This window comes from Amblyraja radiata, chromosome 21, assembly GCF_010909765.2.
Source record: "Amblyraja radiata isolate CabotCenter1 chromosome 21, sAmbRad1.1.pri, whole genome shotgun sequence".
Lineage (NCBI taxonomy): Eukaryota > Metazoa > Chordata > Chondrichthyes > Rajiformes > Rajidae > Amblyraja > Amblyraja radiata.
The window spans coordinates 27,900,718-27,916,993 of record NC_045976.1 but is presented as its reverse complement, the minus strand read 5'-3'; the positions used below and the strand labels follow the sequence as shown (position 1 = coordinate 27,916,993).

General features: G+C 38.5%; 1 protein-coding gene across 5 annotated transcripts in view; it reads left to right on the top strand.

Annotated features, from left to right (window-relative positions):
* Window positions 1-13,296, top strand: part of ptpn12 (protein tyrosine phosphatase non-receptor type 12) — an 85,984-nt gene extending 72,688 nt beyond the window's left edge. For 2 of the 5 annotated variants that reach the window (XM_033039857.1, XM_033039854.1), the window contains 5 exons: window positions 1,196-1,281; window positions 1,403-1,433; window positions 5,587-5,715; window positions 10,181-10,246; window positions 12,381-13,296. In XM_033039857.1, coding sequence (XP_032895748.1) covers window positions 1,196-1,281; window positions 1,403-1,433; window positions 5,587-5,715; window positions 10,181-10,246; window positions 12,381-12,442 — 374 coding nt within the window. In that variant the 3' untranslated portion in view covers window positions 12,443-13,296. Of the gene's footprint in view, window positions 1-1,195; window positions 1,294-1,402; window positions 1,434-5,586; window positions 5,716-10,180; window positions 10,247-12,380 lie in introns of all 5 variants that reach the window. The other 3 variants (XM_033039856.1, XM_033039852.1, XM_033039855.1) reach the window with 2 other exon arrangements.
* The last annotated feature ends 2,980 nt before the right edge of the window (window positions 13,297-16,276 follow it).

The following is a 16,276-nucleotide window of genomic DNA, read 5'->3' as shown; positions in this document are numbered from 1 at the left end:
GAAGCAACATCTATGGAGCGAAGGAATAGGTGACATTTCGGGTTGAGACCCTTCTTCAGTCTGAAGAAGGGTCTCGACCTGAAACGTCACCTATTCCTTCACTCCATAGTTGCTGCCTCACCCGCTGAGGCTCTCCAGCATTTTCGTCTACATATATATATGTCGGGTTCTGGTAACTTTTTTCAACTTGATTTCAAGTGACATTTTTATCATATCAATTCTGTTTTTGAGAAATATTTCCCAATTTCCACATCCTTCATTTCCTTTGTGAAAACTGAGAGTGGATCTTCCAATCCCCATTCTTGGTGAAATCCTTCCTCCATCTTAGGACCTTTGCTCATCGATAATGAGCTTATAAAATAAAATGATACATCACTTTTTTCTTTAATTCATTTATCTTTCATTTTTAATTCACTTTCAATACCTGGAAAATGGCTAAATGACTGATAACTCAAGATGTAAAAAGTGCCATATGTTGATTTGGAAAACACTGCAAAAAATAATACAAACCTTTGCCACTGAAGCACAAATATTTTCTCTAATTTGGTTCATTGTATATATTTTTTCTGTGAGTTATTCTTAGTTGAGAATTTAGAGATACAGCACAGAAACAAGCACTTCGGCCCACCAAGTCCATGGTGACCCATTTAAACGTTATGTTATCCCTCTTTCTCATCTACTCTTTACACACCACAATTTACAGAGGCCAATTAACCTACAAACCCGTATGTCTTTAGGATGTGGGAGAAAACCAGATCACCCAGAGGAAACCCACACGGTCACAGGATTAACTTGCAAACTCCTACACGGATAGCACCTGATGTCGGGACCGAACCCGGGACTCTGGCACTATGAAGCAGCAGCTCCAGTAGTTGCTCTGCTCTGCTGCCCAGTTGTGCTACCTTGCCGCTGTGAAATGTTCTTTTGATACATTCCAATTTACTTGAATAAAAGATTAATATTTGTAAAGTGATTAGCACATAGGTGAATTATGGTTAATATTCTCAAAATTAGAATGTGTCATAGTTTGCTGTGGGCATTACTTCTAGTATTATAGCATTCTTGCTTGAGAATTGAAATGTAACAATTAAAAAGGAATAAAAATAAAAATAATAGTCAATAGTTTAATGAATTTTCTATTCAATATTAATCAATTTTTAATTTCATGAAATTAAATGTTGATAATTTCCCATAGATTCTCCTGTTAGACCTGGTCATATTGGCAAGTCTGCAGAATGGAGTGGCTTTCCACAACCACAGTCTGTTGAGCAATTAAAGATGGTGAGGAGTAAGGTAATAATTGTGTGCTCCGGTGTAGCACTATATATGTAAATCAAAAGCATTCAGTAATAACCATATTCAATTTTTGAAAGATATTTCAACACTGTTCCTTTTTAAACAGAGCCTGAAAAATCCCCGAAGTCAAAAAAGGAGTGAGTAACCATTAATACATTTAAATTACTGGAAGTGTATATATTCCTTTTCTACTTTATTTCAAATGTTTTTTTTAATTAAGTGAATGAAAAGTTGACTGAATGAAAAATTGCCTTCCCTTTCTCTTAAGACTTGTGGCATGAACAAATTCTCTCTTTGCAGTCAAAACTGGTTTGAGTTTAGACTGTGAAATTCTATGATATAGGATGAATGAATAAAGATTGAGGTATTTACTTTTCTTAGTTACTTTAACACAGTAGTTGAGTTGTTGGTGGCACAAGAGACTAGATGCTGGAATCTAGAGGAAGGAACAAAGTGCTAGAGGAACTCGGCAGTCAGGCAGCATCTATTGAGGGAAATGGATTGTCAATGTTTTGGGTCTGAAACCTTTATCGGGATTGAAAGAGTAAAGGGGAAGTAGCCAGTATGAAGTGATGAATAGGAGGGTGGGGTGATAGTTGCATCCAGGTGAGGAGGGGTTGCAAATGGAGTCAGTGGGGGAGGGAAGAATGGAAGCAGTGTCTAGAGCTTAGGAGGTAATTGGTGGAGGCAACAAAGTGCTTTGGGTGATAGATTCTGATAGGCAAGAAAGGTGAAATCATGAACTAAATAAGAGGTAAAATGGGAAGATGGGAACAGGGGAAAGAGGAGACCAATTGGGAGGAGGATGTAGACAGGTGCAGTGGATTGGGAACAAAATGAGAGGTAATAGACTGGAGGAATGGCGTTGAAAAGAATGATGCGTGGAGAGGACCTAGGTAGATCAGAGGTGAAAGGGCCATAGAGAAGGTTATCTGAAACTGGAGAATTCAGTGTTGATGCTGGAGGGTTGCAGAGTACCTTGGTGCAATAGGCCTGCTGTTCCTCTAGTTTGTGTTTGACCTTACTCTGGCAATGGGGAAGGTCAAGGACAGGCACGTCAGTGTGGGAATGGATTTAGGAATTATAAAAAGGCTTACAATCAAGAACTCCAGGTGGTCATCTTGGACGGATCTTAGCTCAGCAAATCGTTCGCACAGTCTCCACTTGGTCTCACTGAGATAAAAGAGGCCACATTTAGAGCACTAAATGCAAGAGACGAAGTTGGAGGAAAATAGCGTAAATCTCTGCCTCCTATAGAAGGCCTGTTGAGGTCACTGGGTGGTGGTGAGGGAGGAGGTGTAAGGACAGGTGTTGCACCTATCATGGATGCGAGGGGAAGTGCCTAGGGAGGGTTGGGTAAACGATGGAGTCACAGAGAAAGTGGTTGCTTAAGAAAGCAGAAAGAGGCGGTGAGAGCAAGATGTGGTCGGTGGGGTGATCACGTAGAGGCTGGTAGAAACGCTGAAGAATAGTACTGGAAGCAGGTTGGTGGGGTGAAGGGCAAGGACCAAGGAAACACTATTCCTCTGCTGTCTGGGGGAAGGCTTAAAAAGAGAGAGAGCCCTGAGAAAGGTTTGGAAACAGATTGACTATTGACAGATTGCAGGGCGTGTTGCAAATTGTTTTGTTGGGATTCATTCATTCATAGACTTACTGTGCAAAAGCTAGGTGGTTAAATAAATTTATTATGACTGGGCCAAACAGATTGGACACAGTGACCAGTCATCAGTTTTTCTTAAGCATGTTAAATTTACCACTTGTAACAACATCTTAAATTACTCTTCTACGCATTGACCTCTAAGTAAATTCAAAACTGCAGTGTTGTTAAGTATCCTCTATTTTCAGATGTTCACCTTTGTGTTTGAGAGGTTGCAATCCATTAGTGAAGGTATTCCCATGATAGAGCTGGACAAAGATATGAGAAATGTAATAATGGTTGTCTGTTTTTAGACAGGATGCTGTGTGATTTGGCAGGAAACATGGTGGTGATATTCTCCTGCAGCTGTTGACTTTCTCATTGGTTAAGTTTGTAGTTTTGGAAAATGCATGTTTCCACAGAACAGACTGTTAAGAGTACACACTGTGGCCTTTTGTCTAAAACATGCTCAGCATCTTAACTCCTATATCCAAAATGGTCTGTTGAAATACTCTGCTATGGTAAAGACAGGAGTTAAGGGGCGCTGTCCAGTTGGGTATGGCTGCTCTGCCTGCAGCTGTCCATTCTTTCACTTTTTTATTTTTTAGTATGTTAAAAAGTGTCGTTTGGAGGTCTATTCTATTTATGTGTGTGTGTGGGGGGGGGGGACTGTATTTCTCAGTCCCTTCCTGGTCGGAGAGGCGGCTTTGCTCCGAGCAGCAACTTCGACCCATCCTCGCGGCCTACCATCGGGGTCTGGAGTGGCGTTTCCTGAGGGGATTGGCCAGAACCACGGCTTTTGCGGCGGCACAGTGCTGGAGCGCTATCGCGGAGCGGGCGATGCCTTTCCCGGGTCGCAGCACTGGAGCTCGGGTATGCTGAGCCTGCCGATGAACATCTGGACTGTGAGCTGCGGGACTGTGGAGCGGCCAGCCGCGAGCGGCGTCACTGACCTTAAACATCGCGGAGCCTGGGATCTCTCGCCGGGATCACAGTGGTGCAGTGGTGGAGCTCCATCCAGCGCCTGTTGGCTTCGGAAGCCGCGATCTCCGATAAGGAAGCGGCCGTTCCAGGCATCCCAAGCCGCTGAGAGGGTTCTCCCGATGCCGGAGCACCATCACCCGGCGAGAAGGGCCTGAAACATCGAGCCCCGTAGCTGCGACTGCGGAGGCCTCAATAGGTCCAACTATGAGATGGGGACTGGACTTTGTGCCTTCCCTCACAGTGGGAACCATTGTGGGGGGATGTTTTTATGTTTTATTTTTAATTTCTTTATAATGTTATGTTGTATTCTTATTAATGTGCTGCAATGGCAACTTGAATTTCACTACACCAATTGGTGCATGTGACAATAAATAAACCTTATGGACATCGGAGTCGGTTATCTGGTGTCTGTTGACAACGGCGTGCAGCTGTGAACTTCCTTGGGAGATAGAGACAGCACTTCACTGCTAGATGTAATAGATATGCAGGGTAGGAGTTGGACAAGACCACAACATCTGAGCACCATGAAGTTACTGTGAAGCAGGTGCTTCTACCTCTCCCTGATACGCAGTCCAGCCCATATGATGAATGGTGAAACCTTTGGGCTAGAGGACTGATCCTGGCGAGCGGGAGGATGAGGCAAGTCTCTGTGAAACAGAGAAAACAACATTCCCTCATGTCTCTTTGGTGAAGCGGATGTGCCCTTATGTCTTCAACCTTATATTCTAGGGACTTAACATTGGTTAGTAGGATAGCAGGGACCTGCAAGTCCCCTGCATTTCAGTGTTACTTGTAGGACGCCCCATCTAACACATTTACGGGCATAATGGAGACTCCCCGGTGTTTCCAGGTACTGCAATTACTTTACTGTCATCCTCCAAGGTCAGCAATTCTCCTGCGATTGGGGATTCTCTAGCTGTCGGGACCTTAGTTGCCATCAGTTGATTGCAACAGTCTTAATCCATTTAAATTGACTAGCCAGCCTGGCAGTTACATCAGTGATTTGTGCTGTTTCTTTTAACTGAACAAGTTCAAAACTGCTGTATTTGATCTTGACCTGTTCTTCTGCTTGCAATAGGTCGCCACAGTATGGAACCATCTTTTTCTCATGTTAATTATGCTAACATACAAGCATTTAAGTTATGTAATAAAGCAGCAAGAAAGAAAGTTGCGCCAGAAAAGTATAAAGATCCTAGAGTTTGAACTTTAGGAATTATGAGATATGGGTACAAAATAGAAAAGTTGACCATAAATGAGTCTCGGATAAATATTCTACCTCGTGAATAGGGTGCTGCTTTTTCTTTAAAGACACACACCCAGCCTGATTAATACAACTTGGTATTCAAGAATATATGGAGCAAGGTGAAACTTGCTGATGTGTCTTGTAGATTGTATACCACTTGCATATTTTGTTCATGTTATACAGATTGGTTGTGAGCCTCCACAGCTGTTAAATACATTGATTGGTATGCAGTTCATTAGTATACCTAATTGTTGTTTGAAAATTCTTTGGTTCGTATTTGCCAAAGGGAGACACAAAATGCTGAATGAGCTCAGCGGGACAGCCAGTATCTCTGGATAGAACTAATGGGTGACGTTTTAAATTGAGACCCTTCATGTGTATTTGGAATTAAATTCCTAGATTTCATTAGGTATTCATCTTATTTCAGATACTCCTGAAACAGGAGACTGCGGAAGGCCCTCGGGTCTGTTGGGATTAGCGACTGCTGTAACCAAGGGTGAGGTAGGACATACTCCAGAAACAAATGCAAAACGAAGAGAACGTTGTTCAGATTTAGGTGGGTATACGTAATACTATGAGTCTGCAACAAGATTTGTAATTTTGGATGAGTATAATCATATAAATTTCACAATACTTTATCGGAAAGATGCTGAAATCACTTTTTTCGTAATTTGATGATATTGCAGATATCCCATCTGCAATAAAATCCAAATAATTAATTTTTAAACTTGTATAAAAGCAGTGCTTTGAAATTTACGACTTGCCATCCCTTTGGTTTGGTAGTGAGGAAATACTTCCAAAGCATGCTTTGGTACATTGAAGCATTGGAGCAAGTTCATTTGGTGTTATCGGTTTGCTATATGTTTCTCCAAGCAGAGAGGATTTTTTATTTTCTATTTTTACTCTTAAGATCAGGGACTTGCCTGATGTGAAACCCACAAATAGTCCTGGTTCAACATATCACTGGGGCAGAATAATTTGAATATATTTTGCATGAAACTGTTAGAAAAATGATCAATTAAGAATCCTAGTTAAGCAAAATCTTTGTATTAGATTTATAATTAATATAAAAATGTTTTTAATCAAATGTTTGGGAGATAAAAGGTAGAAAACTTCATATCTAAACATTTCTTTAAATATTTTGTGTAATTCAGCATTTGTTTTAATTTCTTGAATGATTCTACTGTTAATATTTGGAGTAGTTTAGAAAAAGTAGTACATGCTTTCACTATATTTAACCTGGCTGCAAAATCCTTGGTGTTGAACCACAACCTTTGAAATGGAGAATGTGGGCTAACCTGTATATGATATTTGAAATGGTTCTTGGTCGGCTCAAAGGATTTTCATTTTATTAAAGTGCCAGACTGATGAGATCTTTGACAGCACAGCTGTTGTAACTTTGTAGGTATCGATCAAATTGGTATTGTTCTGGTGGATCCGCACAAAATTAAAAATAGTTGCAGACTAATCATTATTTGGACTATGTAATGAGATAAAGATCACATTTGCTTAGAACAAAATAGTTTCCTGCAATGAATTGGGCTTTGTCAATGGAATAGTGATTTATTATTACATTTTTCTCATCCGGCTGGAGTACTTAATGTTGTAAATGGAAAGGGAATATTAAATACCAAATTACCAATTCTAACACATTTAATCATAAAGACCTGCCTCCTTCCCCACCATGCAGTCATTTTAGATTTATTAAACGTCTGCATGTGATTGAGATTTACAGTGATCCACAATGTAACTATACATGACTGAACAATTAATTTCTTTAAACTTTTCAATCCACGAGCAGCATATCAAGAAGAAAGTAATATGATGGTAGCATGGAAATGATGTAATCGGTTTAAATTTGGGATTGAAATGTTTTGCTACTTTTTTTAATATGAACCAGAGTGCCTGCAGTATGGAAATGCATGTTAGATCTGCATGATACTGGGTAACTAACTGTAATTGCTTCTAGATAGGTTGCTCATCTAGCTTCAAGACCCCTACATTTATATGAACAATTTGGTGTATGTGGCTCTACTAACCTACCAAACATTAATATCAAATATTTTGTTACAAATCTACTGGAGGGAAAGAATGATTATTATGAGAAATTATTTTGTGGCGTGGTTGGGTTTATACAACTAGTTATTTAAAGCTCCGTTCATTATTCATCTGGAGTTGTTGAAGTCAGTGAAGTTTACAAATCTTACCAATGGCTTCAATATTGTTCCTAACTGCAGCATTTATGGTATTTGGTAACAATGGGTGAACAACTTCACTTGACAGTTTGAGTTTTTCTTTGTGAGAATGTACTGGCCACTCAATTATTTATCCCCTTCGTCTGATCACTTGACATTGTCTGGAGAAGACAGAAGGGCTCAAAACGGCAAGGCAGCCAAAAAACAAGTTTTATTTGAAAAGAAGCTCTGAAATTTTCCTGACTCAAAGAATGTGAATGATACTGATTATAAACAAAATCTCATGGCTGAGACCTGCTGTCTGAATATCTTGATTCTTGGCAGCCTCTTTTTGTCTTAAAGAGAGTGTCTCACTGGATGTGAAAATATAATAGTAAATCCTAACCTGCTGTCAAGCTTTAGTTCAAGGCCCTACCTTGTGATAGTTTTGAGGATATGTATGTTTGATGAAATTTAGCCTTCATTATAATTGAAAACTGGGTTCCTTGCAAAAGTAGATATGTTAGAAAAATGTTATAATTAAAATACCAGTGAAAAGTAAATATTGTGTCCATCTAACATGCAAAGCATATTTTTATTTGCTTGCTTTGCGGTTTTCTTTCTTGCCTTGCTTTCCTTGGCTGTCAGCTATCTTTATAAATGGTGAAAGTTTCCTGCTCAACAACAGGACAAAATTATGAAGTTGCTTAATGTTCCATAATTTTTGTACACTTACAAATTACAATCTGTATAGATAAACTTGCCTCTATTGAAAGAATATTCAATCAACACAGTGGGAGACAGCAATCTCTTGTTAATATCACATATTCTCATACTATTACTGAAACATATTGGTCACTGTTTACAAGTGTTTATATAATTTCTGATTGTCATTAAGGCTGATCGTTAAATTTCCAATCATTACTGTTTTACTCAAAAGTCAAGAAAATACTGTGAAACATTTGAAACATGCAGAAACTGATTTCCTTAGATCAGTAGAGTATTTAAAATAATGTGAATTTTAAAATAACAGCTATTACAAGTATAATTAAAGAGTTAAGCAAAGAATTGTAGAAATTTTACTACACATTTGACCCATTAATTCCATGCAGCCTCAAAAGAGCTTCCCAACTTTCAGCAATCGATCTCAAGTCATATCATGCAGGCCATAACCCCTCATGTGAATATCCAAGTACCTTTTAAATATGGTCTCTTGCCTACCACACTTGGGTAACAAATTCCATACCCCTCTCAATCACTAGATTATTACTCGTCCTCCTACCGGTTATTTTAAATCATCACTCCCTGCTTTTAACCCCGAGGCTAAGGGGAATGGGTTTCTTCAAAGGCTTCTTGATTTCCTATGAACATATCCAGTCCCTCATCACAAATAATTTTCTGACTTGGCAAAATCCTTGTGAATCCTCTTTCCTGTATTGGGGTGGCCATACCTGTGTATGTTACTCAAGTTGTGGTATAATGTTGTTCACAATTACAGCAAATCTTCCCTACCAGTAATCCTGGATGCTTTTTGTAACCGCCGTATTGATCTTAAGGATCTGTAAATCATTTTTTCTGTTCTTCTATACCTTTCACTATCCTCCATTTATTGTTTTCTTTTACTAGTTGCCCTTCTTCAAATTAAATCCTCAAATCTACTACTTTGGATTAAAGTTCATTTATAGCTCTTCAGCATAACAACTATATGCGTCTGTCCTTTTCTAACCAAGTGATTAATTTTTCAAATTATCTCTGATTTCTGATCATTCCCACAGAGGATGAGTACTGCGTCTTTGAACCCCTGATTAAAACGGGCTTCCAAAATATCAGTTAATCAAAGCCCTATGCACAAAAAAATGTTCAGATGCTGGAAATATGAAACAAAAACAGAATGCTAGAAAAGCTCAAGGTCAGGAAGCATTTGTAGAGAAAGAAATAATGATGTTTCAAATTGATGACCATTGATTTGAATAGAACACATCACCTTTTTTGTCCTGGGACTGAGACAATTTTAGAATCAATTTCCAAAAATCTGGCCTTTTACATTTTTGAGCAGCCTGCTAGAAAACCCTCTCAAAAACCAGTGTTAACTGTGGTAAATGCACAATCGTCAACCTTCATAGCTCAGAATTCAGTGCTATTTCAGACTTGACCTTCCCATAATAAATTCATGCTGATTTCCCTTGATTAAATTGTGCTCCTCCAAATGAGCATTTAGACTATCCCTCAGAATTGATCCCAATAATATACACACCTCAGAGTTAGCATTTTGCTTGGTGTGTCCCTTTTTAAAAGCTTTGGAACATTTTTAGTCATCCAATTCTCTAGCACCACTGCAGGGCAGATATAAAAAACATGTTCAAAAATGTGATCTTTCCTTGCTGCTTTTAACAGTCTAGGATATTTCATCAAAGAAACGCAGGAGCTTACTATATTTATCCTAACCAATAAATGTATCCCATATGTGCGAATAGAGGTTCTTGACCATTCATTCTTTTCCCATTCTAATTTTGCATGTCCATACCCTTTCTATAACTGGAAGTTGGGAAGTTAATAATGGAGCTTGATCAAAAAATTATCTTCAGATTTTATAATTAACTAATCATTTTGGCATGGTCAAATACAGATATACTGGGATCATATGTGATTATAAATATCTTTAAAATACTTTTAAACCTCTTCTGCTTTTTAACCGAAGCATGACTGATTTATGGGTTTTTTTCTGAAAGTAAATTTCGTAGAATGCCATAACCTCCATGCATGCATGCTTGTTTTCTTTATACACCTGTCACCTCAAAAATGCTCTTAGATTTTAATCCAACTTCATAAGTGACCTCCTCTTATCAGACAGCGGGTTCCTTTCGAAAATGAGCATGCTGAGAACTGTCCTTGTATCCTGTCTCCAAAAATCAGGTAAGGACCTACGTCACTGCCCCAACATTTAACAATAAAATCACCTGGAGGTGAATGATTGTGGATTTAGGGACAAGAAAGTAAAATCCACACTCTTAAAACAAGTGCTCTTAAAAGTAACTAAGTTGCTTTACCTTAATTTAACAACATTTGATGGGGTTGAAGAGTGTAAAGGAATTTTAGACCATCAAAATATTAGACGAGGAGTTCTTGCAATTTCCAGTCCTGCCCTTTCTATTAGGATTTTATCGATCGTGCTTGTATAATAGTTTAACTTTAATCTATCTTTAAGTAATCAAAGGTGGCTCTAACTATACAATTTCATTAATGTAGTCTCACCAACAGAACAAAAGCATGGTAACACCCATTAATTTGGCTGTTTAACTGGATAATAACTGGTTTGGATTTCTGGTTGTTTGGGTGTTGAGAGGTGGATGATGGTGGCTTTGAGAAGGTAAATTCTCTTCTGGAGGGCAAAATCTAAACTATTTTTATACTCTTAATTCTCAGTTCCTCCTTGACATAGAAGTAAGGAAATGTGTTTGCAGGCAAAACGGAATTTTCACATTTTGAGTTGGGGAAAATAGAAAAATTGCTCATTCATCTAATTTCCATTAGTTCACATTCTTTCCCATTTTGCCATTAGTATAGTTGGATTTTCAAATGAGAATGTGGTCGTTTTTTTAAAGAAAGACCGTTGGTAAATGTTATCAATAACTGATTTATTCCACCCACAATTCTGTTCATATTAATTGAATGTATGTCCTCACACTCTTGAGCTCAGTAATATTCTCATTGATTCAGTATTATACTGTTATAAAATTCAATCTTTGTGAAATTATCAAACACTTCCAGTAGTTATTTTATAGGGAACATACACATTTGATATTTTGGTCCTTAATTCGGTGTAATAGCCCAAAACTTATTTCTTGTTTTGTTTTTATAGACTATCATTGTCATAGCTTGTATAAAGTGCCAAAAAATTAACTCAGTTGACTGAAACAAATGTACTTAGTCCTTTCAATTTCATTTATGTTAGATTGTTCTCATTTAAGTGTATAGATCCCCGTTTATGCCTATTTAAACAATGTCCTGCGATGTTTCAGTTTGCTTTCTTCTGCTGTTGTAATTTCCCTTCTCATTTTTGCTAATTTGCAATTCCTTGCTCTAGCTCTTGCTGCAATTTCTATTTTAGTGAAACATCTAAGTGGTTTTGTTCAGCATTGTAATGGTTTCGTTCCAGGCATGAAAGGGGGTTTAAAAACAAATCAGCGAGCAAAACAAAAGTCACAAATTATTACCCCATTCCATCTCCCATTACTTTTCTTTAACTTTGAACTGTGGTGATAAATTATAATTTTTACTGCTACTTGAAATCTTGTTTGTTTGAAATGTGTCTGCTGATTAACTTTAAATAAGGACTTAAAATGCTTGACTTATTGCTCACTGCTACAATTTTAAAATTGGAAATTTTATTTTGATAAGTAATATCAAACGTATTTTGCAGTAACCCTAGGTAACATACACATTTTGGACACGCAAGCCTGAGAATTGGGTAATTTCAACAAAAATAAGTGAAATTGTTTCAAAAATACTCATGGATTGTGTAAAGATAATTATAAAGCTGAATATGATGAAATAATAGATGGTCATAAAAGATAAGATGCCTTGAGTCTTTTTTTTAATTTCCAGAATTAGTGCCTGAACTAGAGAAAATATTACCCGTCTAAACGTATAGACCCAGAGTGCATTTTCTCTGTGCTGTCAGTCATCTATATTCCCAACCCCTCCAAACAAATGCTGCCAAAAGGAATCATGGATAGGTCTGTTTCTTTATTAGTCATTTTACATGGCTTTCATATCCAGTTAGATGCACATAGGTTTGCTGCACTTTGCAATCAAAACATTGATAAAAATGAATTTCAAGGCCTTGTTTTTCATTTTAGTGATTACACTGCATAGATCAGGTGTAATAGATTCTGAACAATACATCTTAAAAATTACATTGTATAATATCTGACAATATCATTCCCATAATCAAAGTGTTTGACCATTACATTGTTACCTTTTGAATTGTGTAATTGTATATAAAAAGGTTTTTTAAAACTTTATGGAATTTTTCTTTAATTTGCAGGGTTCAATAATCGATATACAAAACCAAAAGGGCCAAGAGATCCTCCTTCTGAGTGGACATGATGGATATGTTTTGATAGACTGTAATACTTCCCTTCAAGTGCCACTAAAGGACTGAAACATTGATAAAATTATGTTCATTAAAAACATTTTTTTTAAACTAACAAAAAGCAAGAGAAACTTGGGTGTCTTCTCAGTTACAGAATGGTACACATTTCACATTTATTGTAACTTGCTAAAACCTTTCCCGGGGGTGGATTCCGGTGCTAAATATCTCTGCTGGGACCATTTTGACCTGCCTTATTTCACACTTAAGTATTAACTTTTTTCAAAAAAAAGTATTACAGGCCTTAATTTTGGGGGGAATTGGTTACACTGCTTGTAGGATTGTATATTAATAGTACAATAAGTATAAATAGGGAGTCTGTGGACAGTTATTCTTTGCTAATTTCCAGACACTTATGTGCATTACTCCTTTGTGTACAGGGCAGGGTAGGTATATAAATGACTGTTGCAGGTATTAAATATTCTTAACAGAAGATGTAAGAAATCAGTGCATGATCTAAATCTTTGTGTACCATTTTTTGTAAATTATTTGCCCTGATAAAGAAACATATTCTTTCGGGTGTTCTTAACTACTGGAAATGAGCAGGACATTGCAGTTTAACAGGGGTTGAAATTGTAATAATACATTTGTAAATTGTAGGCAAAAGGATATTTTTATATTATATGCTGTTAATAACCAATCCCATTTTCATCTGTTCATTTGGCCTTTAATTTCGTAAGTGCCTTCGAACAGTATGCAATCCTGTTAACATGAGCATTTGATTTTTGTGTATCTGGAATTAGACGACTATCAGCCACACAAACCTGTATTTTACAATATATTGACATGTCAGTAAAGATCTTGAAATAAATTGTTTTACTGTGTTCTTGATTAAAATACACTAACAATTTAAGTAAAAGAACTTCTAGTACTTATTACATAACTATTAAGCTTTTTCAGATCGAGTCTCAAAGAAAAATGTTGACTGGTTTTACATTGCATAAACACATTTTATGAATGTTTTAAAGATAATTACATAGTTTAAAGCAACATCAAAGCTCTTCAAATATGGGTTTCTCCTCAGAATATGTTAATAAAATAATCTCAAACTCCAGAAAATTAAGTCCTACTCTTTGATCATAAGACCCCATCTGTGTAGGAATTAAACGGTGAACTTTGCTCCAAGCCAAGAAAATCTTTCCCTATATGAAACCTAAACTGTACACGGTTCCCTTAGAATGATTTGCGTGGTTATAGCAAGGTTTCCTTATTCTTTATACACAAATGCAAATGTTAGAATCTGGAGCAAAAATAAATCTGATGGAAGAACTCAGCAGGTTGAACCAGTGGGGGAAGGAATATCCTGACGCAGTGTTTTGACCTAAAACTCTAGCGATTTGTTCTCCTTCTTCTTCCCCCTCCACAAGCAGATTGTTTAAGTTATTTCTTATTATTGTACTGCATTAACCTTGCCTGAAAAAGCAATGTTTTATTTGCCTTCCTAATTAATTACTTTCTTGGATGACACAGATCTCTGAACAAGTCAGTGTAAAACAAAATAGGCTCGTCTTCCTACAAAAGGAGGGTAGCCTCATGCTTCCCTTCATTATACTCCTATCGACCATTCCTTCGTCCGCTTAACCTGTCTATATCCTTTAAACAACATGCCCTTCTCAATTTGTTCTCCCAGCAAATATCACAATCGGCAAACTTGAATCTGTTACACAGTCCCTTCACCTATGCCATAGGACCATAAATACAAATCCCGAGCACTGATCTTTAAGGATTTCCATAAGCCCGGCATGCCAATTTGAAATCTTTCTTTTTTCAGCATATGCAGTTCCATGTATCCTCCATATTTTAAAAACTTTTTTCATCTGTTAACTGTTATGTATTCTGAACATTGTCCGTCTACACTTCTTCCCACCCTGCTTCCTGTAAGGACTCCATCCCCTCCTCGCAATTCCTCCGTCTAAGCCCCATTGGCACCTAGGATGAGGTGTTCCACACCAGGGCATCGGAGATGTCCTCATTCTTCAGGGAAAGGGAGTTCCCCTCTCCTAGCATAGATGAGGCTCTCTTCTGTACCCCGTGTCTCTGCTCTCACTCCCCCCCCCCCCCCCCCCACTCGTAACAAGGGCAGAGTCCCCCTTGTCCTCACCTTCCAACCTACCAATCGTCACAACAAACCATCCTCCGACATTTTCACCACTTCCAATGTGATCCCACCACTTGCCACATCTTCCCATCTTCTTTCCTGTCTGCTTTCCGCAGAGACCACTCCCTCCGTAACTCCCTGGTCAATTCGTCCCTTCCCACCCTTCCCACCCCTTCTCCGGGCACTTTCCCTTGCAACTGCAAGAAATGCCACACTTGTCGCTTTACCTTCCCCACCCCCCGCCCCCCTTGACTCAATTCAAGGACCCAAGCAGTCTTTCCAGGTGCGGCAGAGGTTCACCTGCACCTCCTCCAACCTTATCTATTGCATACGCTGCTCTAGATGTTAGTTGCTCTACATCGGTGAGACCAAGCGCAGGCTTGACGATCGCTTCGCCAAACACCTCCGCTCAGTTCGCAATAACCAACCTGATCTCCCGATGGCTCAGCACTTCAACTCCCCCTCCCATTCCGAATCCAACCTTTCTGTCCTGGGCAGCCTCCATAGCCAGAGTGAGGACCACCGTAAATTGGAGGAGCAGCACCTCATTTTGCTTGGGCGGTTTGCACCCCATGACATTGACTTCCCTAATTTCAGGTAGTCCTTACTTTCTCCTCCCCTTCTCAGCTCTCCCTCAGCCCTCTGGCTCCACTTCTTCCTTTCTTCCTCCCCCCCCCCCCTCACCATCCTCACATCAGTCTGAAGAAGGGGTTCGATCCGAAACATTGCCTATTTCCTTCGCTCCATAGATGCTGCCTCACCCGCTGAGTTTCTCCAGCATTTTTGTCTACCCCCAATCCAAGGACATTGCTTGTTAAATAGATTTCCAAGTACTTTTTTGAATGTATTTTGGAATTTAAGTACTGTCTACTCTTGTCAGGTACTCAAAAAAGAAAAATTGTTAAAACATAATTGCCCTTTAACAAATGCATGATGACTATCTCATGAAATTGTAGCCACAACTCTAATAAAAAAAGATCTTTAGTTCAGTCCCAAACATTTGTAGTCAAATAAATAAATCAATAAATAAATAAAAGCCTTAAGAATGTTTAATACGGTTAAGGTATCATTTTATTTTCATTTTCAGTTACTTGCATGGATCTTTATTCAGAACTAACTAAAAGGGCACATATTTCTTTCCTTCGTCCAAATTCCAGACTCGCCCAAAGACCATAATCCTCTCAAGCTTTCCTATCCATGACCCACTCACAGGGCCTCAATAATCTATTTCCTTGCTTCCCACAATGTTCTAGGATACAGTTAGACAAGCATTAGGGATTTATCCCTTTGAAGATTGCCAACTCCTCTACCTCCTCTGTAATTTTAATATGCTTTGGGCTATCACTGTTCTGTTCCCTGAACTCATTAGCTTTCATGCCCTTCTCCATAGTAAATGCAGATAAGGAGAGGGGGAGCAAGAGTGGAGCTGCGGGATATCCAGGAGACCCCAGTGAGGGCCTCATCTATAATGGAAGAGGGGAAGCACCGTTCCCAAAAGAATGAGGACATCGCCGATGACCTGGTACGGAACACCATCTTTAGTGCAGATGTGGTGTAGATGGAGGAATTGGGAGTCAGGGATAGTCTTTACAGCAAACAGAGTGGGAAGAAATGTCGTCTAGATAGCAATGGGAGTCGGTGGGTTTATAATAGATGTCAGTTGATAGTTTGTCTCCTGTGATGGAGACGGTGA